At 43.0% G+C, this 27,213-nt stretch overlaps 2 protein-coding genes across 5 annotated transcripts; both read left to right on the top strand.

Annotated features, from left to right (window-relative positions):
* Window positions 1–218: 218 nt before the first annotated feature.
* L(3)73ah (polycomb group ring finger 3-like lethal (3) 73Ah) lies at window positions 219–2,895 on the top strand. The gene is made up of 5 exons (XM_077418652.1): window positions 219–485; window positions 1,051–1,345; window positions 1,434–1,579; window positions 1,659–1,802; window positions 1,878–2,895. The coding sequence occupies exons 2-5, from the start codon at window positions 1,069–1,071 to the stop codon at window positions 2,007–2,009; spliced, it is 699 nt and encodes a 232-aa protein (XP_077274778.1). The 5' UTR covers window positions 219–485; window positions 1,051–1,068; the 3' UTR covers window positions 2,010–2,895.
* A 1,748-nt stretch (window positions 2,896–4,643) lies between these two features.
* Drpr (multiple EGF like domains draper) lies at window positions 4,644–25,742 on the top strand. Of its 4 annotated transcripts, none has more exons than XM_077418556.1 (18): window positions 4,645–4,851; window positions 17,268–17,534; window positions 17,635–17,761; window positions 17,939–18,107; window positions 18,563–18,809; window positions 19,061–19,181; window positions 19,273–19,410; window positions 19,494–19,673; window positions 19,759–20,086; window positions 20,521–20,628; window positions 20,809–20,973; window positions 21,246–21,452; window positions 22,216–22,371; window positions 22,473–22,649; window positions 22,758–22,868; window positions 22,950–23,156; window positions 23,264–23,440; window positions 23,517–25,742. In XM_077418556.1, exons 2-18 carry the CDS (start codon window positions 17,437–17,439, stop codon window positions 23,807–23,809), a joined length of 3,009 nt encoding a protein of 1,002 aa, XP_077274682.1. In that variant the 5' UTR covers window positions 4,645–4,851; window positions 17,268–17,436; the 3' UTR covers window positions 23,810–25,742. The 4 variants fall into 4 exon arrangements, with proteins under 4 accessions (XP_077274710.1, XP_077274682.1, XP_077274690.1 ...); XM_077418564.1 differs by lacking the exon at window positions 4,645–4,851 and adding an exon at window positions 4,917–5,164; XM_077418574.1 differs by lacking the exon at window positions 4,645–4,851 and adding an exon at window positions 8,778–8,795.
* Window positions 25,743–27,213: the final 1,471 nt, after the last annotated feature.

Raw genomic sequence — 27,213 nt, 5'->3', positions numbered from 1 at the left:
AAGCACTTTGAATTGAAGCCCCTTGTGTTCCACGTTGATGCTGGAAATTGCTCCGAACTCCGAGATCGCCGAGATCTCAGGTGGAGAAAAATTAACCAATCACACATTTAAACAATTCGACAATTGAGCAATTTCTAGACGCAAGGTTTTAAAGGCCCGCCCCCGCAACGAGGGCCAGGAGTCGGAGCTCGCGGAGGAGCGGTCTGAAGTCTGCTGCGAGTCGCACGCGATCGGGCGGCGGCGCCGCGATCAGTCCGCCGCCTTCGGTCCGTTTTGTTGTCGTTGAGTAATGTTTGGCCACTGAGTTGTTTTTCCAAAGCAGATTTTTTGTTACAAAAAAAAAATCCCTTGGTTTTGCGAGTCGCTCGCCGTGGAGCGCGAGGTGCGAGAATGCTGCCGAATGGTTCGCGGATCTACCCCGCAGCAGCCCGCGACGAGTAGGGGCTGGCGGCGAGGCACCGCCGTGCGACACGCTCGCGATTGAGGTTAGAATCCGATAACCCACTTTCCGCTCTTGTGCCCTTGTGGTCGCTCGGCGCACCGTTGTAATCGTGTCCTTCGTGCCGTTCGCAACGAGACGATTTGAACCCGATCTGGGCCCTGATTCCGTCAACTCAACTCCCTTTCGATGGGCGCGTGGAGCATAAATTACGCCCCCACGTTATTTGCGCCATAAATATCAAACCAATTAATATTTTTTGTTTACTGTTCAACATTATTCGTTATTGGACAAATATCTGAAAGTATATTAACAGGTGGAAACTTTAATTTCAATGGTTTTTCTATAATAATCGGTTCTGTATTGAAATGATTCCAGAACATTCATTTTTACAAGCTGTTGTAACCCATCGCTCTCTGTAACTCTTGACCACGGTGTCGTTATCGTCATATTGTCGCGCGTGGCGCAGTTTTTTTTACCATTTAAGAATTACAGAATAGTTTGTCTTGTTGTCTCCTCGAGTGGTTACCTTTCCTGTGATTCCAACCTTCTTTTTCCAGTAACTCTCTCTCAGTATTCGTGCCTAATTAATCATTAGTCCATTGTTACAGATAACGTCTCTCTGTTAAATGGTGATTATCGATGCCATGGAGAGAAGGATAAAGTTGAAAACTCTGAACAGTCACATAACGTGCAAGATATGTCGGGGATACTTGATCGACGCCACTACGGTTACCGAATGCTTGCATACCTTCTGCAAGAGCTGCCTGGTGAAGCATCTGGAGGAGAAGCACACCTGTCCGACGTGCCAAATTGTCATACACCAGTCGCATCCGCTTCAGTACATCAGCTTCGACAGAACTATGCAGGATATCGTCTACAAATTGGTTCCCGATCTTCAAGAGAGTAGGAACTTTGTTTTCGGTTTTCGATCTCCCTTTCTCCAAAAGCAATTTCTCTCTTCGGCTATTGACGGAAACGTTATTTATTTCAGACGAGATCAAGAGGGAGAGAGACTTTTACCGAGCCAGAGGTTTGTCTTGTCCCAAAGATATTTTACCCAACGCTGGCGAAATCGAGGAAGAAAAGGCAAACGCGGATGCGCACGCGGAATCGGATTATCATCGTACCGACGAACAGGTAATTCCAGCGTCAAGAACACAAGTTTACGAGATTGGAATATTTAATCAGGATTAAAACTAACGTGTGAAATTGGCAGGTTAACGTATGTCTGGAGTGTACAAACTCGAGTTTGAAGACTCTAAAGAGAAGGTTTATCAGATGCTCGGCTCAGGCTACGATAACGCATATGAAAAAGTTTATTGCCAAGAAGGCTTTGAACGGCATGGAAAAATATAGAGATGTAAGTATAGCTGGCGACAATACGAAATAACGTATCGTCATTGTCATTTATTAATTCGCCTTTATTTCTCCGCAGATCGATATTTTGTGCAATAACGAATTATTAGGTAAAGATCACACGTTGAAGTTTGTTTACGTGACGAGATGGAGGTTCCGGGACCCACCCTTGAGGTTACAATATAGATCGCACATAGATATGCAAGACTAACCCTCCCACAATCGAGATGTACAAAAATCACGAAGGATCTGTTACTTTATTCGCACATTTTTCTAGTTACATTTTTATCTTAACCGTTGCAGTACTTAATTCTACGTTTATCCGCGAAGTATTTGTGTGGAGTTTTAGAAAATGATATTAATTCTGCGAAACAGGGTGATGTGTCGAGATGCGTTATTCGATAACAGCGGTATCCCATTATTGCTATCGCGCATTAGGAATAACGGGACTCCCGTTGAATCAAGGATCATTCTTGTCATGTATCATAATTGAATTATAAGATATTGTCTTTATAGCTAAAGATCAATTTACAAATCAGGATTTTTTCAGTAGCGCGCACCGCATCCGATGATATTTAAATACGATTTATACAGGGAGGCGTCGCGAGACGTTCTCAAAGGAAGCGGCAATCTGTATCTCTAATTCGCGGCGTGTAACACGGATCTTACTTCCTCGTGGATATTCCATTATTGCCGCATCGTACGGATTCCGTACCTGCGCGTTAAGTTCCGGCAGACCGTCTTTCCTTCTTAAATGTGCAGAATCTCGACGAACCGAGTGAGAACTTTCCACGCTACTTTTGCGCTGCGCGAGACAGAAACCTCGGGTCCTCATTTCGTGAGATTGTGCATTCTTTTTATAAGCGCCTACCCCCGCCCCCCCTCTCCCCACCTTTGTACATAGAATATTTTTGACAGAACGCGAACGACATTGCATCGTAGGGATACGCAAGCTTTGTATCAGATAGACGAAGAAAGAAATCTGGGTCTGAGAATGATCAGGCCCTTTTAACTTTGTATGTTTATGCGCCGTACATATTCTAATCGCGTCTCAAGTTTCCCTCGACATCAGCTCGCGGTTAGGAAAGAGAGAGAGAGAAAGAAAGAGAAAGTATATATTATTCGGTGGCGAAATATTTTCAGGGGATTCGCCCACCGAGCGAGCGGGCGTGTCGAGCGAAACGCGTGGCGCGCGTCGCTTTTGTAGCGAACGATCCCGTTTCATCCGACGGTCGCTCGACGCGAAGGGCGAAGGGCGTGATTGTATATAAACGTTAGAAAAATCGAACGCGACTCCGCGCGAGGTAGCGATGCCGCAAGAACGCTAGAGCTTGTACTTGTGTGTATGCGCATCTTCATAAATTATTGAATAAATATGTTTTGTACAGTATATATAACGTTTTTGTACGTCGTCGATTCGGCGCCCGCGCTGCTCGCGGCCTTTGACCTGAGAACGGGCGCTTGGGGCTACTTAAGGTATTCCTTTCGCGACACCAAAGTCTTGAGAATTAACTGAATTTTTGGTAAGAGATAGTTAAAATGCATATCTTTACGCCAGAAAAAAATTAAACCACATTACCGAACATATAAAGAAGACGTATGACTTTGAAAATTCGATATTTTATATGTGACGTTATCGAAAAAGTCTATTTTCTACATTTCAATGTAATAATTTGTTTATCTTAAGATTTAAGATATTAAATATTAACTATGCGCTATATATATATATATATATATATACATATTCGCTAAACTCTATACTTTCGATAGTGCCGATAAAAATACAGTCACCGAATACTTAAACAAATTATTTATGTTAAAAGTTGACTTTTTTGAAACGTGGTTTATAGATGAATATTTTTTATGGCGATTTTCAAGGAGTTATTTGGCAACGCTGGCGCTGCAAGCTGTACGCTCATGTCACACTTCGGTTCATATATAATGTACGGTTTATTATCAACTTTCATTTTCACAACGTGTCTCTTAATTTTGCCCACATAACTCCTCACTTGTTATGTTTCTCATCACGCATTATTATTATAAAATATCTCTTTGATAAAAAGAAAATGTCACATTATTCTTTGATCGATGAACGTGACGCTTACATTGACACTTTTGTTATCAACTTCACATTTTACACGCGGCGCCCTGAAAAGCGCATCAGCGTTGCCATATTGTTCCGACAGTAAAATTTACCGAAAAATGAAAAATTTCTAAGTACACAATATTTTCACTTTTTTCTTATACGTAAACATAATAATCACGTATAACTTGATTTTATATAAGTTTAATGCAATATACAAGAGTTTGCTGAGGCCCCGCTTAAGCGCCTACAAAATACGCTCCTCCGTGAAAGGAATACCTTAAACATTCCAGTGTCGAAAAAATGAGAGGCTCACGTCGCAGTAATTTTAATGTGTGCTTCTTTTGTTTTTCCATTATTTTTTTCGTTTCTCCTTACTCCTTACTTTTTTTTCAGAAAATGTTGAGTAAATCTATATACACGCACACTATCCTCAAATACTGATAAATTACAGAACAATTCGAAATACGCAATATATGCAATCAATTTTTAATCGGAGTGTAAAAGTAGACCCAGGTGACCGTTTATGCAAAAAAAAGACTAGGCGCCCGTTCTCGGGTTGAAACTATTTTTAACACTTTTATCGGACGCGTTTGCGGGATTCGCGCTGCTTTTCGAGGAACGGACGGACGCAAGCGTCCTCTCGTTCGCCCGGCACGTAAGTAGTCGTAGATTGTCGTAGATTTCGTTTTACGGAAAAGAGCGGGGCGACCGAGTGGGGCGCGCTGAACGGCTGGCGACTGGCGACTGGCGAGACCGGCCGGATGCCTTGTGCCGTGCGCGGGGATCCGATCCGCGGCGATCCGCTTCAGTTGAACGAGGGGCACCGTAGTGTCGGGCACGCGTCCTCCTCACGTACATACTTACACGCTCCGTTTTTGCGCGTGAAGGCCCTTCTTCCACTGCGTTCCTCCTGCGCCTCGTTGGGGCCCCGCACGCAGCTCGCGTCGGCGTCGCGGAGAATGAAAAAGTGAGTAGAATCTCGACGTTTTCTCGCGTGCTCCGGATACGACCGGCACGCGAATTCTCTGTGCGCGCAATTTCTGGCCGACGGCGGCGGAGGCGGGCGGAACAAAAACAGGACGGCGTGCGTACCGCCGTCACGCGGATGTGGATCTATACGTCTCTGCCGCACGCATATACGCGGTGCCGTGATTGAGCAGAAGCTGCAGAAGTGATAATTGGCTCCAGGCTCCAGAACTCGCTGGGGAGCACCACGGGGAGATCCACGTAGCGATCGCGCGCCGACGCGACGACGGCCAGGCGTCGATGCCGTCGATCAAGTTAGATACCATTTATCTTATTTACCCTACGGATCTCTCGGAACATCGGAAGGCGTATCTCGCGGGACGAGGGAACGCTATTGGAAATGAAGTAAAAACATAGGCGCGTTGCGCAAGACGTAGCTCGGGGACTATCGGCGATCGTGGGTCGCCGATAGACCGAGGCGCGTAGATCTTCCATTATAATTTGGCCGTCAAGCGAACTGCTTTGAATAAAGGCCAGGGCGATGCACTCGTCGTGTAAGCCGCAAACGGCGTGAATTGCAAAGGTTTTAGGCCTCGAAAGGCGCCGATACAAGGTATTTTCAAAAAAAAAAATTTTTCTACCGGACGAGACACGTCCGAACACGATCGAGCTCGCCAACCGACGCTGATCGACGCTGAGGCGCGTAGATAAGAGACGTGATGAGCGCGTGACGATACCGCGCCGCGAACCTCTCTTCGGTCTCTGGGTCTCTCCTTCCCTCGTCTTTTCGGATTCAATTATCCGCGCGAGATGCGCGGGATGACGACGAGGAAGCGAGACGGGGCGGGGGTACCGGAGTTTGAGTTCCGCGATATCGTTCGCCGGACCGTGCAATAGAGCTTCATCCAGCTGGCGCGGCCCAGTTTTTGCGCCCGCTCGACCGCGTTGGAACGCGACGCGGAAAGTGTAACGAGAGTCGCGTACTTATACGCGAAATTGGCGCGCCGGACAGGACAGAGAATGGTCAGCTTAAATTCAACCACGTTGTCGTAAACAGCCTGTGGACAGCGCGATTACGTTTGCAGGCTTTGCACTCGCTAAAATCGCGTGGCTTTCACCGACGACGATCGACGCAAACAAAGCGCGCCCGCGGAGGCGATCCAGAATCCGAGAAGAGACGCGTCTCGACCACGCTTTCCCTTACGGAAAAGTACTAAATGATAAATTTCGACACCCCCACATGCGGTAGTTAAAAATAAATATTTTAGCTCAAGGTATTGGTTTAAATTTTACCCTTTAACATTTAGCCGCGTTGTGGAAAAAGCTACTGTATTTGCGAAAAAAGTACACGAAACTGTATATAGTAAATGTTACGGTAATTGCTACAGTTTCGCGTGCTTTCTACCAATAATACTTGGAGTTAGATAACATTTTGCTACTTATTACTTCAACTCTCCATTGGTTTAGTTAAATTAACGACATATATATATATATATATATATATATATATATATTTTAGTAGTGGCGATCTGTAGGAATAATGGTTAAAAATGACTCAAACTGAGTATAATTTGACCCTGCACAAATTTAACAATGAGATGGGTTATCTCCATTTTCCAAAACTCCTCGGGGTAGTCACGTTCCGTCACATCGATTATTGTTGGCCCGTCCCTATATACGGTGCTTCTGTGGAATGCCGATGAGGCTTTCTCTACGTCGTACGGATCGTCCGATCGTTCGACGCCACGAGTATACGAGGTTCCTATTCGTCAAGGGACGCTTATGAATGGAGCGGCTCTTTGCATTGCACGCCGCGGTGCGCGATCGTGCCTGCCGCGGAGTGCCGCGGAGCGGAGTCCTTGGGGCCCCGGGGGGTCCCGCGGTATGCACGCCAAACCGCGATTTATCCCGCGCGACGCGGAGAGGCTCGCTTTTACGCCGAGCTCTCCTCGTCGTCGGCGTATAAAAATTTGGTCGAGCGCTCCGGCTTTAACCGGTTTTTCTCTCGCTCCTTCTCGAAGGTCCGTTACCTCGGCCGTCCGTACAAATATACGCTCGGCTCTCACCTGAGCGTATTGGAGGGTAGACTCCGCAGACCTTGCCGGCCTTCCGCGCCGCACGGACAACGCCGTGTTGTCAACGCGTTGCGTTGCGACAGATTGTTTGGCGCGAGACGGAGCTTCTCGCCTCTCGAGTCGTCGCGAGAGCTATTTTTGGTCCCGCGCGCCAGTAATCACTTTTATTTTTATCTTCGCGGTTTGTACAGACGCTGAAATCCTTCCTCCGAAGCGAGAGAACCCCCCCGTTGCGCCGATTCGCGAATTTAATACAAGAAAAATTCAATAGGATATCGAATAACATATGTTATCGCCGACGCGACGTTATCGCGAGCGATATTCTGTCACCTCGATAAGACCAGCCGTCGCCGCGCCGTCACAATAACAACAATAGCGATGTGCGCCGCAGGTGTTTCTGTTTTTTTTTTTTCCGGTACAAAGAAAGAATCGCGATTTCCGCGTAAAACGAGCGCGAATTAAGCTAATGAAGGCTCCCGCGACAGAACACAGGATGTGACGAGCGCGCATTTCTTCCTCGTTACACAGAGATCTCTATAATTATGGCTAACGTCTTCGGTAACACACGGAGCTTCTCTGTGCATATTTTTCTTCTTTTAAAAGCTCGGGCGTTCCTCGAGCGTTTGAAGAGCGACGATAAGATAGGCCGTCATCAGCGAATTGGTCGTTGATCATCTCCTTCCGGTTACGCGCGCCAGCCTGTATGTGAGTCATGAATATTATTTTTCGTTATCTATACACGCTCTAACGCCCTATGTTTATCCTGACCGCGACCACAACGCTCGCGCTACTGCAGCATCCGAAACGATGATTCATTTACTCGACAGCCTTCCGACCAAAAGCGCTTTTGTTGCCTCGTGAATTAAAATCGCGCGTCCCACGCGTTCCCGTGCGCGAATAACAATTGTACATACGCGAAGGTAGCGCGACGGGACAATGACGAAGTCGGAGACAAAGCGTCCCACCGGCGCGTCGCGCGTCCCATTTACTCGAGCTTGGCCTATCTCGGCGTCTCGGCCTCCTCCGCCGCCGACAGTGCGACAGTGCGTGAATCGCGCGGCGCGGAGAGAAACCAGAACACGGAGTCGTGAAAAAGCCGCAAGCCGTCGGTCGCCACAAAGTGACGCTACGTCATATTGTCGAGGGAAAGAGGGAACGCGCGGACGGAGGGGGAGGGCGAGAGGGAAAGAGAATGACGAAGGCCGTGAGAGCGCGAGGGGGACGCATGGAGGCTGCGTATACGCGGACAGAGAACGGAGTTAATTCTACCCGCATGTATGCCGTGCGGTTACAAACCGCGCGCGGCCGGATGAATGCAGGCGAGCGAGGCGAGAATCGAAGGAGGGGCGGGGTCCCTCCGATCCTACAGCGAGTACGGCGAACGCGAATGACGCTGAACGCGATACGAATGTTTATTTTTGAGGTCGCGATACCGCTTATTGTCAGATCGGAAAGGATATACTCAGCGCGTCGCTTTGCGCTATATACGAAAGAAAAAAAAAAACAGATCGCTTTTCCTCGCGCCGCTCGATAGGAATTCGATTCGCGATCGCGATCGCGATTCACCGCCGATGATTCATCGACTCGCTGGAACCCGGAAACGTCGCGCTTCGATGTTTAATTGGAATAATAATGGCGATCCTTGCCCCAGATGGGAAATTCACGCGGCGGGGGAACGTCACCTGAATTCGCGCAATCGACGACGCGACGCGACGTCTCGCACGCGGCCTGAATTTCCGCCGCGCGAACGGGACTTCCGTTGATGGTGAAAACGGTTTAAACGCACCGGGCACGGCATGTGACGACGCGAGTAATTAGGTGCCTACGCGTGTCACACACGGTGACTGGATTTTCCGGGAATGACAACGCGGTACGGTAAGCGGCGCGTCGATTCTCCCGTCGAGGCCATTTTCACGTAAAACCACCAATTGCCGTTCTGTGTAGTATCACCGACGCGCGACGTTGCGCGAAGTCTCGATTTCGCGGAACGCATTCTGCGCAATCCACTCACAGTCTTGTAAGTATATCGGGACCATCTTGTGCTCACGTGTCCCCCTCTCTTTGTCCAGCCGGCACGCTTGGTGCTGAGTACCTATTTGTCTAATTGAGGATCACGTTCAATGTCTAGAGTTTCTCTTCCAAAGTTCGGACCACCGCGCGTAATTCGAGGAACTTCTCATCCATTGTGCACTATTAAATAATAAAGAATGAAATTTGAACCAGTACCTTGAATTAAAAGGAGGTTCGATGGCTTCATCGGAGGGAGTAGTGGGACGCGGGGGTTCTGGAAACAGCGCACTAGCGTTTGAAGTAGTGGGAATGAAGGGGATTGCTCTGATTGGTCGCCGCGTGCGTATAATGCGTGCTGCTGTTCACGTCGTTCGCGACCGTGGCAGTCTAGCAGACGAAAAATCAAGCAATTTATGCTTTGATAATTAATTTTTCTACGAAATGTGCGGTAACCTTCCTCTTTCTTTCGCTCATTTATTTGTAAATTATTAAGTTACATTTGCATATTTTTTTTTCCTTATCATTTGCATTTTTTATTGCACTTATTTTATTCTGAAGGTATATGCAATATATTATTTCCCATAAAAACCTATGTTAAAAATGCAGCCAGTTTCATGAAATTTTAATATGTTGTTTTGGAATGCAAAATAGAATTATGTGAATTTTTAGGGAATTTTTTACCGTCCCGTTTTGAAAAAAATCTAATCCAAAAATTGTACTTTTTAAGTTTTTGGAGTAGATTTTTTTCAAAACGGGACGGTGAAAAATTCCTAAAAAATTCACATAATTCTATTTTGCATTCCAGAACAACATATTAAAATTTCATGAAACTCTCTGCATTTTGTTGTAGCCATCGAACCTCCTTAAATACTATCTTGTTATTTTTAACTATACCACGTACGTTGAAATTTACTATTTTAACACAAAACAGTATTATTTGAACTCCATTGTTTTAGTTAAATTAATGACATATTGAATAGGAACAGTGGCGTCTGTAGGAATGCTTAAAAATGACTCCAATTGAATATAATTAAGTGCCTTTAACAGAATTTAACATTGTATTAAACTAAGTCAATGCAATGGAGTTTAAACAATACTGCTTTCTGTTAAAATAGTATAATAAGTTTCGACACCCATGACAGTTATAAAAATAACAAAATGTTAATTAACTATTATAAGTATTGATTTAAATTTTATCTTTTAATATTTGACAAGAATTATGCAAGAATTTGAAATGACTCAAATAGAGGATAATTTGACATCACGAATTTAACAGTGCATGTGTCAGCGTAATTCGAACTCATTCTTCTTCTTCTTCTTGACGTAAGACTCGCCGCTGTTTTATGCGCGCTTTGTCACGGTACGTTGTTACTTTGTTTCTTCGAATGACGTTTTTTCAAGCATCGACTGAATTAAATCGAAACGTAAGTAAAAAAAAACTCCGTATATCGAATCGCTCGACTCTTCTAGACGGAGAGGGCTTCGCCGCTACAAGTGTAAAGGGTTGAACCGCGATCGATAATTGCGTAAACAGAATTACGAGCCTCTTCTTCCCTAATAACAATCCGAGCCAGCCGCGACGAACTTTCATGCAAATAATGCGTTATTACCTCCGCGCGATACGGTAACTAGTCGAGATAACCGTTGGAAATTGCTGCTTATAAGCATTTAGGTTTGAATAGTTGATTTCACGATTTCACGATCGTGTTTCTAAGCCGGCGCGAATTATGCGACGCGAAAAGGACTGACGCCTCGATGAATCGGGTCATCCATAATCAATCATCGATGTACGATTTCGTGCATCTATTTGCGTTCTCGATTAGTCTGTCACAAACATGACATGCACGCATGTTAGCCCGGTTAGCCGTGCATTCCCCGTTGCTTTTATCATTATCAGCGCTCTGTACGTAGAAGCCAGGTCTTTCGGAAAGTAGGTCTTTGGATAATTTATCCTTCCTCGCGCCCCAAGGGCTGTGCCTCGGCGCAGGGACGCGTGTACGTCACACATGTGACTCTTTTTCTTCGTATTTCGAGATACAACCCGCACCTGTTTGACCGGCGTTATACGTTTTGTGCGTGACTTTCACTGTTGCAATACTCCATTATTATTACGTAAGGAAGAGTCGCGAGGTTTATTTAACCGCGAAGGGTTGCAACGCATAGCTATAGAGAGAAGCCCCCCTTCGTCGGAATACGAAACCGCAACTCGGACATATGGCAAAAACTTGTTCGTTTATTCCTCGTCGACGTTGGCATTTTCAGAAACGATGATTCTTTTAAGCTAGAAACATTTTTACAATTAAACGAGACAGAGAACAATGTAAACAATTAAATACTGTGGTGAATATTCTTTTTTTTTGTTTGCAATATTGAAATTTAAACTAAACATAGGTATACATTTAATTGTACTTGCGATGCTACGGTCGCAATTCGACGCGATAAAAAATGCCTTGCTATCAATATCCGTAGGATGCGCTCTCGGTATCGAGTTTTATTTCACGCTCGCATGATTAATAAGGCGTAACATGACGGCGTTGATAAAGCGAATATACACGCGTATATACGATTGTTAAACATAACGTAAGAAGAAATCTCCGGTTACATATGTATCACATTAACATGTTATCAAACAAAGCGCTTTATGTTTCTCGGAAAGAAAACTTTCGTTAATTATTAGCGCACATGTAATTAGCGAGAAATTGTGTGAGCATCTTCTGACGCGTGCCCAAATAACTCCGGAAACGGAGAACTCACGCAGTTCGGCGATTCTTCCGCTTACGTTTCTCCCACGTTAGGATCGCAACGCGACGAGTACGTTACGTAACTCTCGCGTATTTTCGCGTTATTATCCTAATGTTAGAAAGTCGCGCCGCAGTCAAATTGTTTCTCGAGTGTGAACGCGCTGCCCCGCGACAAGTGTGTCCATCTTACGTGACTCGATCCTCCGTCTCCCCCTTCGACACCTGGATTCATTTCAGCGAAACGCGCGTCCGGATCCGCGACGATTCGTCGCTCCTTAAATCTGTCTAGATTATTTCTGTTATTTCTGTTTGCGCGATAACGTGTGCAACGGAGTGGGTGCAAACGGCAAACGACAATGACGATTCAAGTCTGTGTGCGTAGATGGATTTATCTAATCTGCCAGCCATATCGGGCGCGCCAGCGACACGGTCTCTATCGTTTGACGTCGCGCATCCTCATTAACTCCACGCTTGAGACGCGAGCGCGCGCGATTCCGCGATTATTGTGTTCCCTCAAACATCTCGCTGTACCTACATACACACAGAAAAGTACATACTACCTGCAAGCAAATATTACTTGTTCTAAGTATTTCGGCGTAAATCTACCATAAAGTCATCACAAGCATCACATTTACTCAAAACAGATTTTAAATCTTAGCAAGTCTTCAAGTACTTCAAACAAGAATATTTAACTAATACAAGAATTCGGTATACTTACTATATACAGTCTACGGAAGAGAAGCATATACTTAAATATATAATATTCTTGAAAGAAGAGAGAGAGAGAGAGAATAAATTCTTTTGAGCATAAAATGATGAGATTTTCTAAGACTTGTGCCATAAGTATATCTTAAAACTTAAAACTATGATTGAGAAAATATTCTATGTTGAAGAAAACTATTGCTTGAAACAAATAAAATAAAATAAGTAATTGCTTTCATTGGCGGTAGAATATTTTTCTCCGTGTATTTATATACGTATGACAAAGTTGATCCTTGCCAAGCGAGCGCGTTTAGCGTTAATTGCATCGTGCGAACGGTGCTCATTGATACGTCGAGCCTTCGTGCACCAATCATACAATCGCGCCAAATAAGATATAACGACGGTATTATCAGTTGATGTACAAACGTTATAATGCACGATTAGATAACACAAGGAGAAACTGATCCCTCCGCGGTTCATCGGCCGATTGTCAATATTATTCGACTTGAGACATTCAAATTGCCAAACGACGCCGAACCGTCCACTTCCGGTCGGGTGTATACACCGTTAAATTTGCAGTGTCAAGTTATATGCCATTTGAGTCATTTTTAATCATTTTTAACTATTTTTATAAGTCGCCACTGCTCCTACTCAATATGTCGTTAATTTAACTAAAACCAGTGGAGTTGAAATAATAAATTACGACACACTACGTGATAAAAATGACATAATGTTATCTAACTCAAGGTATTGGTTTTAATTTCGTTATTTAACAGCGTAAGCTAGTCGAGGCAGGTCTCGATTCAGCAGGAAGTTATCTAGATAATCGAGTCTGAGATGATGGAAAATGTTGGGCGGTCGCTGAGAGAGACACGTTCGAAATTCAACGCTTCTCGCAGAATTGGATGCAGAAGTGATTTTCACTTTCTCCGAAATTGTTAGCGGGAGCGAATTAATTCTGCGAGTAAATATATCCAAGAATCGTTCTATATTGCGCCTTCTCTTCCTGGTCATATCTTTTTACGCAAAATCACGTTGTTTTCCTCCTCGCGCGATGGTCGGTCGCTCGATAGCCGTCGCATGGCATCCTTTCAGGCCGATAGTTTGGTCCCGCATCTTTTGTTCGCGCGATCCCGAGATCCCGGCTCGGAGGATGATGCACATCCCGCGGACGGAGAGAGTTCGATGCGGCGTTTTTATCGCGAACTCGCCCGTCACATCCTGTGACTCGCGCCCGCACACTCGCCACAAAGTCCGTGAACTCTTTTCCTAACGTAAACGGATTAATTCCCCCTTTCGGGGTCGCGCGAAGCCGAAGGGGTCGCTCCCCTTTCGGCCGGAACGAGCACACGGTAGAATTCGGTCGCACGAAAATGGCAGGACGAGCAGGTCTCGAGCGTACTTAATCCCGTCGACGCCCCCGGTCGGCGGAATGTTCGAGGGTACATACAAACAAGTCTCTTTTATCACGAGGGTTCTCTCCGCAAACGTTTCTTCTTTTCATATATGTATATAGGGATACACGCAGGGATTTCGTGGAATTCATTTATTTATTTTATGCAAAATTCCTAGGAAATCTACAAAAAAAAAACGGGATATCGTTGAATGAATAAAAATGCTTAATGTAAATATAATTCATAAATATAATTTTTATAATATATTTATAAATATAAATTAATCGAAATTTCAACTTACAATTTCACTGACAGAATCTAAGATTTTGCAAAATCATGTTCACTAGTAAGATTGTGTAATTTTTATTCATTCCATAATATCCCGATTTTTTTTGTGGATTCTCCACAGGAATTTTGCAAGAAAGCGAATTACACGAAATTCTTGCAACTCGTCGACGAACATTGGCATGTGCGAGCCGTCGCTCGTGAAGATTTTCCCTATTTTCGGGGAAAAAGGAGCCAGACTCGGCCGGACAGACAAATAAATAAGGAGAATATAAATAAAAGTATATATACGCATCGGCGCGAGAATCGCGTTTCATCATATCGGCGTGCACCGTTATTTTAGACTCGTGCGATCGCTCGCGTCTAACAGCCGTCGTCCGCTGTTACGCGACTCGCCCCATTAGACGGGTTTCGCGAATTCACATACATATACGTGCGTATGTGAATGCACGCACACGATTGCCTCCGTTCCCGCGTGTGCGTACGTCTCGTCTGGCTCCGAACAATCGCGTTACGTTCACCTCTGTCGCCGCGGCCGCCGCGCCGGTCCGCCGGTCTCGCTTACGAGAATGCCGTAACTGCTAACTCGGCGACACGAAAGTTACTCGCGCACGTTTGCCCGACGATAAGTAATTATCACGGCACGACTCGCGAGGGATTCGCAGGAGCGAACCGTGTCTTTTAGCGTGTCTCTGAGAAAAATCGACTTCCCGGGCGCGTAACGCGTTCCAGAAATAAGTCACCGCGAATGCATAATCCGGGCGGAATAATTACCCCGGAGTAATAATCAGAGTGAAAATTTGAAAGCGTACGTTAATTATCGCGAGACGTGATGATACGCTGAATTAAAATCTGCATGGTTTTATTCCGTATACACTATACACTGATGTTAAATTCGTAATAGTGTTGAATTATACTCAATTTGAATCATTTTTAACCATTTTTATAGGTCGTCCTTGCTATTTACAAAAAAAACATGTCATTAATTTAACTAAACCAATGAAGTTAAAATAAAATAAAATAAAATAAAAGAAATTATGTGTGTGTTACGCTCGATGAAAGCAATAGCTATAATATAAAAGTAAAACATGATCAATTTTTGAATAATAAAGGTGTTAAAAAATAAATGGTTAAAACAAATGATTTATTAAAAATTTGAAAGTTACAATAAGTTGTTTACGTTTCGAGCCATACTTGGGCTTCTTCAGTATACGTCAAAAACAAACTAGAAATCACATTAAAAAGATAGAAAGAAAATAATTACAATCTAATGATGAGAGAAAAACCGAAATAAAATAATAAGTTTAGACCCACAATAGTGTATAAACGAAAAGGAATGGAAATGAGAGAAGGGAGGAGGAGGTGGCGAAACACTATGCGCGCTAATAACGCGAGTTATTTTCACGTGGACGCGCGGTTTGCGGTCGAAAACGATTAGATTCTTCTTGGAGCATCTCGCTCTAATCGGTCTAACGTTACGGCACTTCCGGTCGCCGTTCAGCGAGCCGCCCGATTCGCAATGTGAATCATACGCGCGCGCGAGTCACGTCATGACAAAAACGTGAGGCGAACCGTATGTTCGACACGTGCCCGGCGTCTGATTCATGTACTTTACTCGATCGCGAGGCACAATTTCCGGTCGTATAAGCACGCGATTGAAATTTCGCCGGGTGAAACGGCGCGCGGGCGGTTCGCGGTTCGTGGAACCGTTCGAATGCTCATCGACGAAAACCGCTGATGGTCGATATTCCGAGCGAAATCCGCGGCGATATCGACACGCGTCCTCGTTCGACGAAATTACATCCCATTTGCGCTGCTCTCGATGGAAAATTTCCCCGTTGCGATATCGCGCTGAATGCGTACCGGGGAGGCATGAGCGATGATTATGCGGCAGGCATTTTTCACACGCGATATCAGATCGGTGGAACGCGCAAATCGATACTTAACGCTGCGTGGCATCTTATTCGAATGATGGAATCTTTATTACCACGTTGCCTGCTTGACGAACTTTTGTATGTCTTTGTAGAATTTTTATTATTATGATGATAAAATGTTGCTTGAGGAGTTTTGTAAGGAGAATCAGAAATGTTAGCAATTGCATAAAATTTAAAGCATAAGCGCTCCTGTCTGAATAATGTGTATTTTTTTAGATTTCTTTCACCGGTCAGTTTTTGAGAACATTTATATTATAATGCAGCTTAAGATTTTTTAATAGGAGTTCTCTAATAGGCTATATACAGACTTGATGCTACATTAATTAACAACGAAAATGGCTACTAAAAATGTTAAGCTACCTTCAAAGATAAAAAAAATATAACCACGCATAGTTTTGTTGCGCCGTGTTGCAGAATCGCAGTAATAAATAACGTACATGCGTAATAGAAATTTATTTAAACGGAACAACGAAAACTCAGCACAAAGTAGATAAACTTCTTTTATCATCATATCTTAAGTACGTATGTTGGCTTTAAGTGTTTTTTTGTCTAAAATACACATAGATAATTGCGCGATAAAGCTTTTACCGTGACATTAAAAAATCCTTAACTTTGTTATAAAGGTTCTTAAAAATTAACCGGTGAAAAGAATCTGAAAGAAATACACATGCTGACATTATTCATGAAGAAACTTATGTTTTATATTTTATGCAATTTTTGCTAAATTGTACATTATAAATAGCGCCCTTTACATTATTATCTAACTACTAATATTATTTAAAATTGTATATTGGATGGCGTTTGTCTTTCGTTTGAAAAATTAGATAGCACTGATCGCCATCACATAGCGATCAACGCATTAAATTAACACAGCCTAGAACCCGATAACGCGTTCAACGGAAACTCGACTCGACGCGCGAGCTTATTTAGCATCGAATCAAGATCGGCAAGCTGACGCCGCGCGCCGTGCGGCAAGTGGCTCGCTGTGATTCATTACGGGACGGTGCAGAGTGTAAAGTCGAGCATGTACAATGCGTACACGATACAATAAGTTTCCCTCTGGAGCGATTAAAAGTCGCGTTCTAAGGTCCAGTAAAATGCGCAGCGTTTCTAACTGCAACTCCGCATAGCGACTACTATTGCGAGTAATCGCGTGTATATACGTATATATTCGTGCAAACACTTTGCAGTCGTACGTAATTCGCGAGGTAAATCGCGTTGCGACACACACGCTATAGCACGCGTCAACAGTCAACACGACACATTTTGCTTTCAGATCCGTAGACGGACGGACCGTCCTGCTTTTCGGGCGCTGAGAGAACGGCTGCGATCCGCGGCGTGCCGTGAAACGTTATATAAGTATATTAGAGATTAATCGCGAGGCTAACGCGATGGGACGGCGATAGCGCTCACCAAGTTCACCAAAGTTGTATCGATCAGCCGGAATGGGGTCTGCGGCGTGGTGGCTGATCGTGGCCGTCGTCGCGATAATCTCGACGGGGGAAGCCCTCGAGGGACCGAACATATGCACCCGGCAGGATACGTAAGTATTCAGGAATTCGGGAATCGAATTTTCAATAATTTGTCACGAATTTGCAACACCTGTTCGCTTATCAATTAACGTATGTTATATGTTATTTTAGATATACGATAACGGTGAAAGTGTCCGAGCAGAAACCGTACACCATACGGGAGAACACGTGGTGCTTGAGCTTCCCACCGAGATGTTCCAAATACAAAGTCGTCTACAGGACAGTCTACAAGGAACAGGTTCGTTATCTAATCTGCAAAGTACTTTCTAATTTTACGGAGAGGTTTGATCTAGATTTTTGTTTCCCGTTTGCTATCGCGGAGCGACAGCAAGCTCGGAAAAGAAAGCTGCGGAGAAACGGTTATCGGTGGAACGGCACGAATTACGGATTTGTATAACTGCGCGTTTTCTTGCAGGAATTGACGAAACAAAGGCCCGTGGAAGAATGCTGCAAAGGCTACACGGAGACCACGAGCGGCGACCGTTGCATTCCAGTCTGCTCCGAGGATTGTCGCCACGGTACTTGCATCGCGCCCGACATCTGCAAATGCGAATCGGGATACGGCGGCCCGTTATGCGACTTCAGTGAGTGCAGCGATCATTTTTCTACTAACGATAACGGCGGGACACGCATTCCAGCAATACCTGCTGACTCGAGTACTCTTTTATTGCGCGTACGCTTCATTTGCGACGCAACAGCTCGACATGAATAACAACGTGTCAGAATAGCACGTACAAACATAACGAACATATGAAATAACGAAACTATTACTAAAGATGTTGTATGTAATTTAGCGATAATGAGACTTTGCGTTCAGAAAAAGGAATTAAGAATACGTAATCGCGAGTCACGTTTAACGTAAATACATTTTTATTGCGTTTAAAAAGTCACGTTGGGTTTTCCTGGAATAACTACGTCCAAGAATTATTTTTAAAAATTTATGAAAGAAATATACACGGTGACTTCTTGCGCCGACGAGGATAAAAAGTTCATTTAAGCGGCATGTACACGAGATTATTTTTAACTCTCATATGAACAGGGTGCCCGTTGGGTAAATGGGGCAGAGATTGCGAGATGGATTGCAAGTGCCAGAACGGTGCCACGTGCGATCCATTCGACGGCAAGTGCATGTGTACGAGAGGCTGGACCGGCGTGTACTGCGATCAAAAGTGTTCTTCCAACCGCTACGGGCAAGATTGCGTCGAGGAGTGCCGTTGCAGAAACGGTGGAAGCTGCCATCATATCTCCGGCGAATGTCATTGCGCTCCCGGTTACACCGGACCACTGTGAGTTGCAAATTTTGTTGTAGACCACCGCAAATATTTATCGAGGAATCTTATTTACATTACCGCTCCGAAATATCTGTCCACATCTGTCTACACTCTACTATACAAATCTGTCTATACATATCTTCACATTTATCAAAAAGATTTTTCTAGAAGGGTTTAGTCCTAAAAAAATAATAATTATATATAACTTAATAAGACTTGTGTCGATCGTCGACAATCATTATGATGACCGCTGTTGTGTTGCACAGATGCGACGACTTGTGTCCGATGGGAAAACACGGCGACGAATGCAAGTCGGAGTGCCGTTGTCAGAACGGTGGATCCTGCAACCCCCAGACTGGCGAATGCTACTGCACATCCGGCTGGACGGTAGGCGAGATTTTGCGCAATCGAATACGAAGTGTATCTCGCGACGCACACGTTTACAATTCTACATTTACAAATGCAATTTTTGTCACAGGGTTCAGTCTGTGCGAATCGGTGTCCGGAGGGTTTTTGGGGGAAGAACTGTAGTCGGACCTGCGACTGCTATAACGAAGCCGGTTGCAATCACGTTACGGGCGAGTGTCAATGCAAACCGGGTTTCTATAGCGATAAAGTACGTCAACGCTGTTTATTCTGACTAATTATTAACGCATTTTTTAAATCAAAATTATTTATATCTTATTTTTTCATCAACAGTGTCTGAAGATCTGTCCCGAAGGCACGTTTGGGCTGAATTGTACAAACAATTGCACCTGTGAAAATGATGCTACGTGCGATCCTAGTAACGGTACCTGTGTATGCGGTTCAGGTTGGAAGGGTAAAACGTGCAATCAACGAGCCTGCGAGGACGGCTTGTACGGTTCCAATTGTGCAAAGGTGAGTTGCGACTTCTTGGAAAGCCACTCTTAAAAATTTACACGATGTCGTCTCTCACTAACTGTAAATTAAACTTAATTCGCAGGTTTGCGAATGCGAGAAAACCAATACGGAGCTATGTCATCCGTGGACCGGACAATGTTCCTGCAAAATGGGATGGGACGGCGAAACCTGCGCCAGGCCGTGTCCCTTCTACACGTTCGGCAAGGGTTGTGAGCATCGTTGTAACTGCAAAAACAACGCGCAATGTTCGCCCGTCGATGGCACTTGCATTTGCGCTGCCGGATATCGTGGAAAGGATTGCGGCGAGTTGTGCCCCGCGAACACGTTTGGGGAGGACTGCGCGCAGAAGTGCGCTTGTAAGAATGGAGCCAGCTGCTCGCCTGAGAACGGACGCTGCAACTGTACGGCTGGTAAGCGCGGTTTTACGCAACTCGGATGATCATATTCGATGGCTTGTAATTATAAACTCATTTAGAGGATTTTAGATGCATTTATAGTTACGGAAAAGAATTAAATCACAGAAGAAATAGTCAATGTTAGCAATAGTATGAAACTTTTAGGTTTAAATGTTTGGTCGTTCTTAATTATATTGTCTCTTGGAGTCTTGTCAATATTATTTAAAAATAACATTTTTGCATGGTATCAGACAGCTTCATTTAATAGTTTTTATACTCATTTTCATTGCTTGTCTCTGTAGAACTTACCATACTTTACTTTGTTAGTGGGATTACTAGTTACGTAGTAGAATTATTTATTAAAGTCTTGCTATGTATTTCCGATGGAGAAGACATTTCGACATCGGTAAGTACGACACAGAATATACGTATCTCTGACATTTTACCAGGATGGGTCGGTGTCTTGTGCGACCGTCCGTGCGACGACAAGACCTATGGCAAGGATTGCGAAGGCAAATGCAGCTGCTTTAACAATGCGGCCTGCAACCCGCAAAATGGTAAGGTATTTGAGTAGTGACTCTTCCGGTTTGAGTCTTTGCGATGGGACCAGTAAAATTTTACATCGATATCATTAAAAAAGAACATGTACATACAAAGAAATACGCGAATTCCTATCTTTAACCGCTCTCTTAGCACTTGCACTCAGAACACGCGTTATTTTATCTAAACACACGCAGGCACGTGCACGTGTGCGGCTGGTTTCACCGGCACACTGTGTCAGGATCGTTGTAAAAAGGGCTTCTTTGGAAACGGATGCAATCAGAGTTGCGACTGTGTCGAGGAGAATACCGTGGATTGTGACTCCGCTACCGGGTACTGCAACTGCAAGCCAGAATGGCGAGGTTTGTTGAATTTTTTACCACGTCCGCGCGGTTACCAATCAAAAACTTTGCACGTCGAGATAATCAACATCTTATGTCATTCTTGAAAAGAAAAATTATAGTTAAAAACGATTGTGAAGATTATTCATAAACGTAGCTGTGTCATACATATTGCGAGTTTAACAATAGAGATATAAAGAGTAAAAAGAAGTAACAGTGTAGAAAAAGCTGCTCTTAATGGTAGTTAACAAAGAGTCGTTTCTCGAGACGGGTTTGCTTTAACGTCAAAACAGGAATACGATGCGAAACAAAGTGCCCGGAGGGTCTTTACGGCGAGGATTGTCACTCGCATTGCGAATGCATGAACAATAGTTCGTGTGATCCCACGACAGGAAGTTGCGTCTGCGCCAGGGGTTGGGAGGGCCCTGATTGCTCGCAACCTTGCAAAGAAGGATGGTACGGGCTGGGATGCAGAGAGAAGTGCCCGGCGAAAGTTAACGGTAAAGAAGATGCAATATCCAAGATTTAAATGCATGACATATCGTTTGAGTGTAACACATTTAATTCGCATGTTTTTTTGAACCGATTAATGGTGTTTCGTAGGCAACATAAGATAAATATGTATTATCACATCTTGTAGCAGATTGTGTTATGTTTAATATCTTAATTCTGATTGTAATATTATTCTTACAATTATCATATATCTCAATAATCTTTTATTGTTCCGATGCATAAATCGGAATGCTCGGTCAGTCTCTTTCAGGGAACATATCTTTACGTAAGTTTGCTCATCCGTCGCGACATATATACACTTCGATATATATTACAACCTGAAAGGAATAAAAGAGAAGAAATTGGATCAAATTGTAAGATCAATTCTCCCGCTTACTCATTGTAACATTCGCAGATATATATAGCACATACTTGGATGTGGGTTTTTTTAAATGTAATTTGCGGTATAGCGCTAACAGAATTCTAAATTAATAAATAGTTTGACCTCTGCTTGCACAAACGCTGACGCTAACATTCCATTTCGCTCTGTATTATCAAAAGCTTTTATTGTCGGGCACTTCATTGAGTGATTCAATCATTAGTTTATCTGTCTTACATATATTCAATTAATGCGAACATTGTGAAAAGGATAATAATTACAAAGGACGTGTCGTACACTAAAAAATTAAAATAGGCGATTAAAATTTTGCTATAGAAATTTTTCTACGTTATTGTGGTAAAATTCTTCAGTATTCTCGTTTTTTTCCTTAGAAAATCTGACTTGCAATCACGTTACCGGCCAGTACGTTTGCCGTCCGGGATACCTGGGTCTCACCTGCGAACATCCATGTCCGCCCAATCGTTACGGGCTGAACTGCGCGAATCACTGTCACTGTAAGAACGGCGGGGAATGTCATCACGTAACAGGCAAGTCGAAAGCTCGCAAGAGAATCTTCCTGACATATACATTCGTCTAAATGCGTTTACTCTAATTCCTTTTATTATACCGAGGTGTATTTTCTAATCAGGTGTATGTCAATGTCGACCTGGCTGGCAAGGCGAGTATTGTCAAACACCCTGCGCGGAGGGCACTTACGGCGTTAATTGTACACAGCATTGCAAGTGTCAGAACGGCGGTAAATGCAGATCCAACGATGGCCATTGTCGATGTTCGCCAGGATGGACCGGGACCAGATGTAACGAAAGTAGGTTTAAATAAAAGCCGTGGACTGTTACGACCAGTAAAGAATGATGTACCAAACGATACTATATATTGATAAATTATATTTAAATGCAACGCTTGCCGATTGCAGTTTGTCCCGAGGGATACTACGGTGACCATTGTATGGAGCCTTGCGAATGTAAAAATGACTTCTTCACGTGCCATCCAGCCGAGGGTTGTATTTGCAGGCATGGATATACAGGTACGTAAAGTACACTCTTAAAGAAGTAGGTAATCCTGCAAGAATTGAAGTTTCTTAAAGTGACTGAAAAATTACTCTTAGGTGAGAATTGCGACGAACAACTGTTCTCCCGTAATATCCAAGAGAAGGACGACGGAGGATATGGGCACATTGTGGGAGTCGTATTTGCGACTTTTGTTATAATAGGTGTTTTGTTGGCTGCATGGATGTACCATCGGCGCAGAGTGGCTGATCTCAAAAGCGAGATAGCTCAAGTGCAATACACGGCTGAGCCTGTATCTCCGCCAGGTGAATTAAGCATTTCCTATTTCCGATCGAAAGTTTATTTATCGGAGACAATCATCGAAGAGCTTAATCTCCGAGCAGTGAAATCTAAAATATTACTTTTGCCGTAGAACGAAATCAATTCGACAATCCGGTGTATGCATATCAAGGTTCCTCGAAGTTCGACGATGGCACTACTACATTGCTGAACAACTTCCAGTTCCGGAATAATTTCCACAAGAACATAAACACCGAGAAAGCTAAATTTGGCCTAAATAGCTGTACCGACGACGAAGACGATTGTAAAGGTATGGCATGTTTATTAACGACACAATAAAGAAAATTTTGCAGGACTACTACATCAATTTATATGTTACAACTTAGGAGCGTACGGATTGGAATACGACCTGAAGAACAGGGACGCCGATATGGGAAATCCAAACTTAAACGTGTATCACAGCATCGACGAGATGGACGGCAAGAAAGTCGAGCACGTCTACGATGAGATCAAGCAGAACAACGAGTCGGAATATGACGAGTTGAATCAGCCGCGGCCGGTCAGTTGGAATATAAAGCCACAATCGAGTCGGACAGCCAATGGCTTCCTGCCTAAATCACACGACAGTCCGGGACCTAGCAAAGCGATAGACAAGGATCCGGAATTAGGTGAAACCTAAAAAATCCACACAGCGTTCCTCGTTTCTAACTGCCCAGATTTGAAGTAGAATGAACTTTATTTACGTTCGGTCGGAAGACTGTCCGCTTTCTGTAAGGAGCAAGTCTGTGGTATTACTTTTACCATTTAAGCAAATTTCTTGAGTAAGTCTTCACAACATAATTACGGATAATTATGAAACTCTAATTTCGTAAAAATTATGTTGTATATTTTATATATAAAATCTATTTGCGCACTTCTCTCTCGTGTTTACATTTGGCAAAGTACGGCAGTATTACGAAAATATTATTTCGTATGCGAGACAAGAAAAATGTAAAACAAAAAATATTTTCTGGCATGCTCTTCTTTAATATTTAGATTTTACTTGAGATATTATCGATCTCTCTCATTTTCTCATTTGCCACGGATCATTGCAATGAGAAAATGAACGTTTCTGTATATATAAACATATTCTTTTTAAGTATACTTTTAATTAAATTATTATATATCTATTTGATATACGTGCATATGTTGCCAAAACGGGCATAAGTATAGTTTAAGAAGCTGGCAATGATAAACAGGTGATAAATCAAATCATGTGAATAGAGTTTGTCAATACACAAAGATTAATATTGTGGAAGATCGTTTATATATCTACATTTTTTTATTCGTCGAAACGGTTATATCAATATTGCAATGGTTATAAAAGACATTTAAAAGAATTCTACTAATTGTTGATCAATTTATAATTTAGTACATTAAATAAATGATGCGATCTTATATACAGTGAACGAATGCAATAAATGCAATAAATTAGGTAACATTGCATTAGAATATTATGTAAAAATTAGGCGATTACTATGAACGTGGCGTATTCTCACGTATGCGAGAGAAAAGTATAGGCAGGGTTAATTTTCACCATTTATACTCTACTTAGTTGTAACACGATAATTGATTATCAGTTAGATATATTCAGAAGACGTGCATGTAAATTTTAAATGCCCATTTTTTTACGTTTTTCAAGGAAATATAGTGTGCAAGGTGTCATGGGGTATGTCGTTTATTCCGTTTATCTTGCAATCATCTTGTGATACAATTCTATCTATTTTGATGAATCTAAATGAAAAGCATATTAGTCTATACCGGTAACGTATAACTGATATTTAGATTGAGAAATACGATCGCGTGTGTATTCTAAGCAGATAAAAACATTTGCGGGATAAATACAAGTAATAGAACAAATTTGTCTGTAAAGTAAGATAGTGATCAGTGTGATAATACCGTGATGTGCATTGTTGACATGTCAACGATTAAGAAAGATATTTTAATAAAGGTTCACGACATTTTATTGTGGTCATACGTAGACAATCGTATAATGTAAAACACTTGTTCTACTGCTCCTCCATCAAGTTATAATTTAAGGAAAGTAAAGTCCGGTACTTTGTTGCGTGCGATATTGTCTTACATTCTCGACAATCTAAGGTCTGTTGTGTAATTCGGGAATCGACGTACGGCGTGAAGGATTAAATAATCACGTATTCTGGTTATACAGTTTGCATCACACGTACCTATTCTTAAGATTACTTCGTAGGAACCTTTCTTGTCATTTGGAATCAATCATCGCCAGTTTTCATCATCGATATTAACGCCTTGTAAATATATTTTTGTAATGATTTTTTTTAGTCCTCTCTCAGCCTCCGTGCTCGTATGATTTCCCAAATGGGCGGCACGATCCAGTAGCATCCGCCGAGAAACTGCAGCAATGCGACCGCACGAAGACACGCGTTCTTCTCTGCGATTGTAAATTTGAAAACAAATCCTTTAGATTATGAGTTTATCTTTGTTACTGTCGTACCCGCGGCGCATCACGCGTACCGAATAAGCGAAATTGATAAATCTCTGTGAAATTGTAAGAGGAAAGAATAAATAAATAAAGAATCGATGTTACAAAGATACATACTGTGCACGAAGCAGAAGACCAGCACGTCCAGTCCGACGATAATGGAGAACAATCTATGCGAACGATGTGTGCGATTTGATTCTCCGTACGTCGCTACGTCCTCGTCCGGTTCCTGATACGCGTAGATGCTATTCACCTCGCTAAACAAAGGCTGCGCGACATTCCTGTCCCGTGCGTGTCGCCGTTATCCCGCCGATCCGACTCCGACTCTCTATGTTCTGATGTCCAATTCGTTATCAAAAGCAACCATCAGTTGACGCAAGATTACGCAGCGTTAGGATAGATCCTTTAAGCTAAATTTCAGAATGACAATTCTGCTTTAATTAAGATAAAGGTATCAATACCCGGACATGTACCTATATCCGGACGCTTTTATTATTTATAAGTATAACGCGAATTAAAATCAAAGATAAAAGTATTTTTTCTTGTAGTTTGAAACTTCAATTATAATATCCATAAACGTTTATTTTCATAAATTTATATTTTTTTAAAGGTATCCAGACACAGATACGTGTCCAGGTATTGGTGCATTTCCTATGCTTAAGTGTCCGGGTATCGGTACCTTTACCTTAGAGGTCAACGCGAAAGTTTTAGAAATGGGGCGAGAATTTCACCTGCCCGCCGTTACCTGTAAAAAGACGCTCGCTGCGGAGCTGGAAAGCGCAAGGTCAGGGATTCTGAATCAGGATGCCGACGACAGTCTCATCCTGAAGCCTTCGACTGGTTCACCGAACGCCGAGCAACGGCATTCGACGCTACCTCTTTCTCGTTGGCTAGCATATGGCATTATGCAAAAGCATTCTAAAGCTTTTTATCGTCTCATTTGAACCGAAAAAGCATGCTTCGCATTAAAGGACACACAATGTTAAAATAAATATATTTGTCGAGATTCATCCATCGTTCATCGCATTTCGGAGCTTCTATACCTTTCCGAGCGGCGTCTAATGACATTCGGCGTCGAATCTCTTTCTCGTTCGCTAGTATTATATGCAACAGCATTTTAAAATTCTTTTTCGTCTAATTTTATTTGAAAAAGCATGCTTTGACTTAAAAAAGCATTTATCAATGTAAACATTATATGGCACATTTTTTAACAATTGTTTAATTTCATACTCTGATTTAGAAAACTCCGTTCTTCTCACCAATTACAAATATTCAGTAACGTTTTGAAACTTTTTATTTTTAAATTTTTGATAAGCGTGCCATTTATTAGCACTAACATTGTAATGTTAACATTTTCTTTGTATTTTGACTAACATAAATCCGATAATTACTATAAGATATTATATATGTATTGTCACGACTTTTTGCACTCCCGGACCGCTCCGGGACGTGAGCCGGATCAAAAGGACTTAGGAGAGCGGGATGGTTGGCCTCTCCAGTGATTTCCTCGCACCTCCGATACTCCACGAAATATTCCGAAGGTTGGGCGCCAGACGCGTACCTTCGCGTCCACGAGATCGCGA

The sequence above is a fragment of the Temnothorax americanus genome, unplaced genomic scaffold (genome assembly GCF_048541705.1).
Source record: "Temnothorax americanus isolate GAGA-0224 unplaced genomic scaffold, ASM4854170v1 Scaffold106, whole genome shotgun sequence".
Taxonomy (NCBI): domain Eukaryota; kingdom Metazoa; phylum Arthropoda; class Insecta; order Hymenoptera; family Formicidae; genus Temnothorax; species Temnothorax americanus.
The sequence above is the reverse complement of the archived record's forward strand: the minus strand, read 5'-3'. Positions and strand labels throughout refer to the sequence as shown.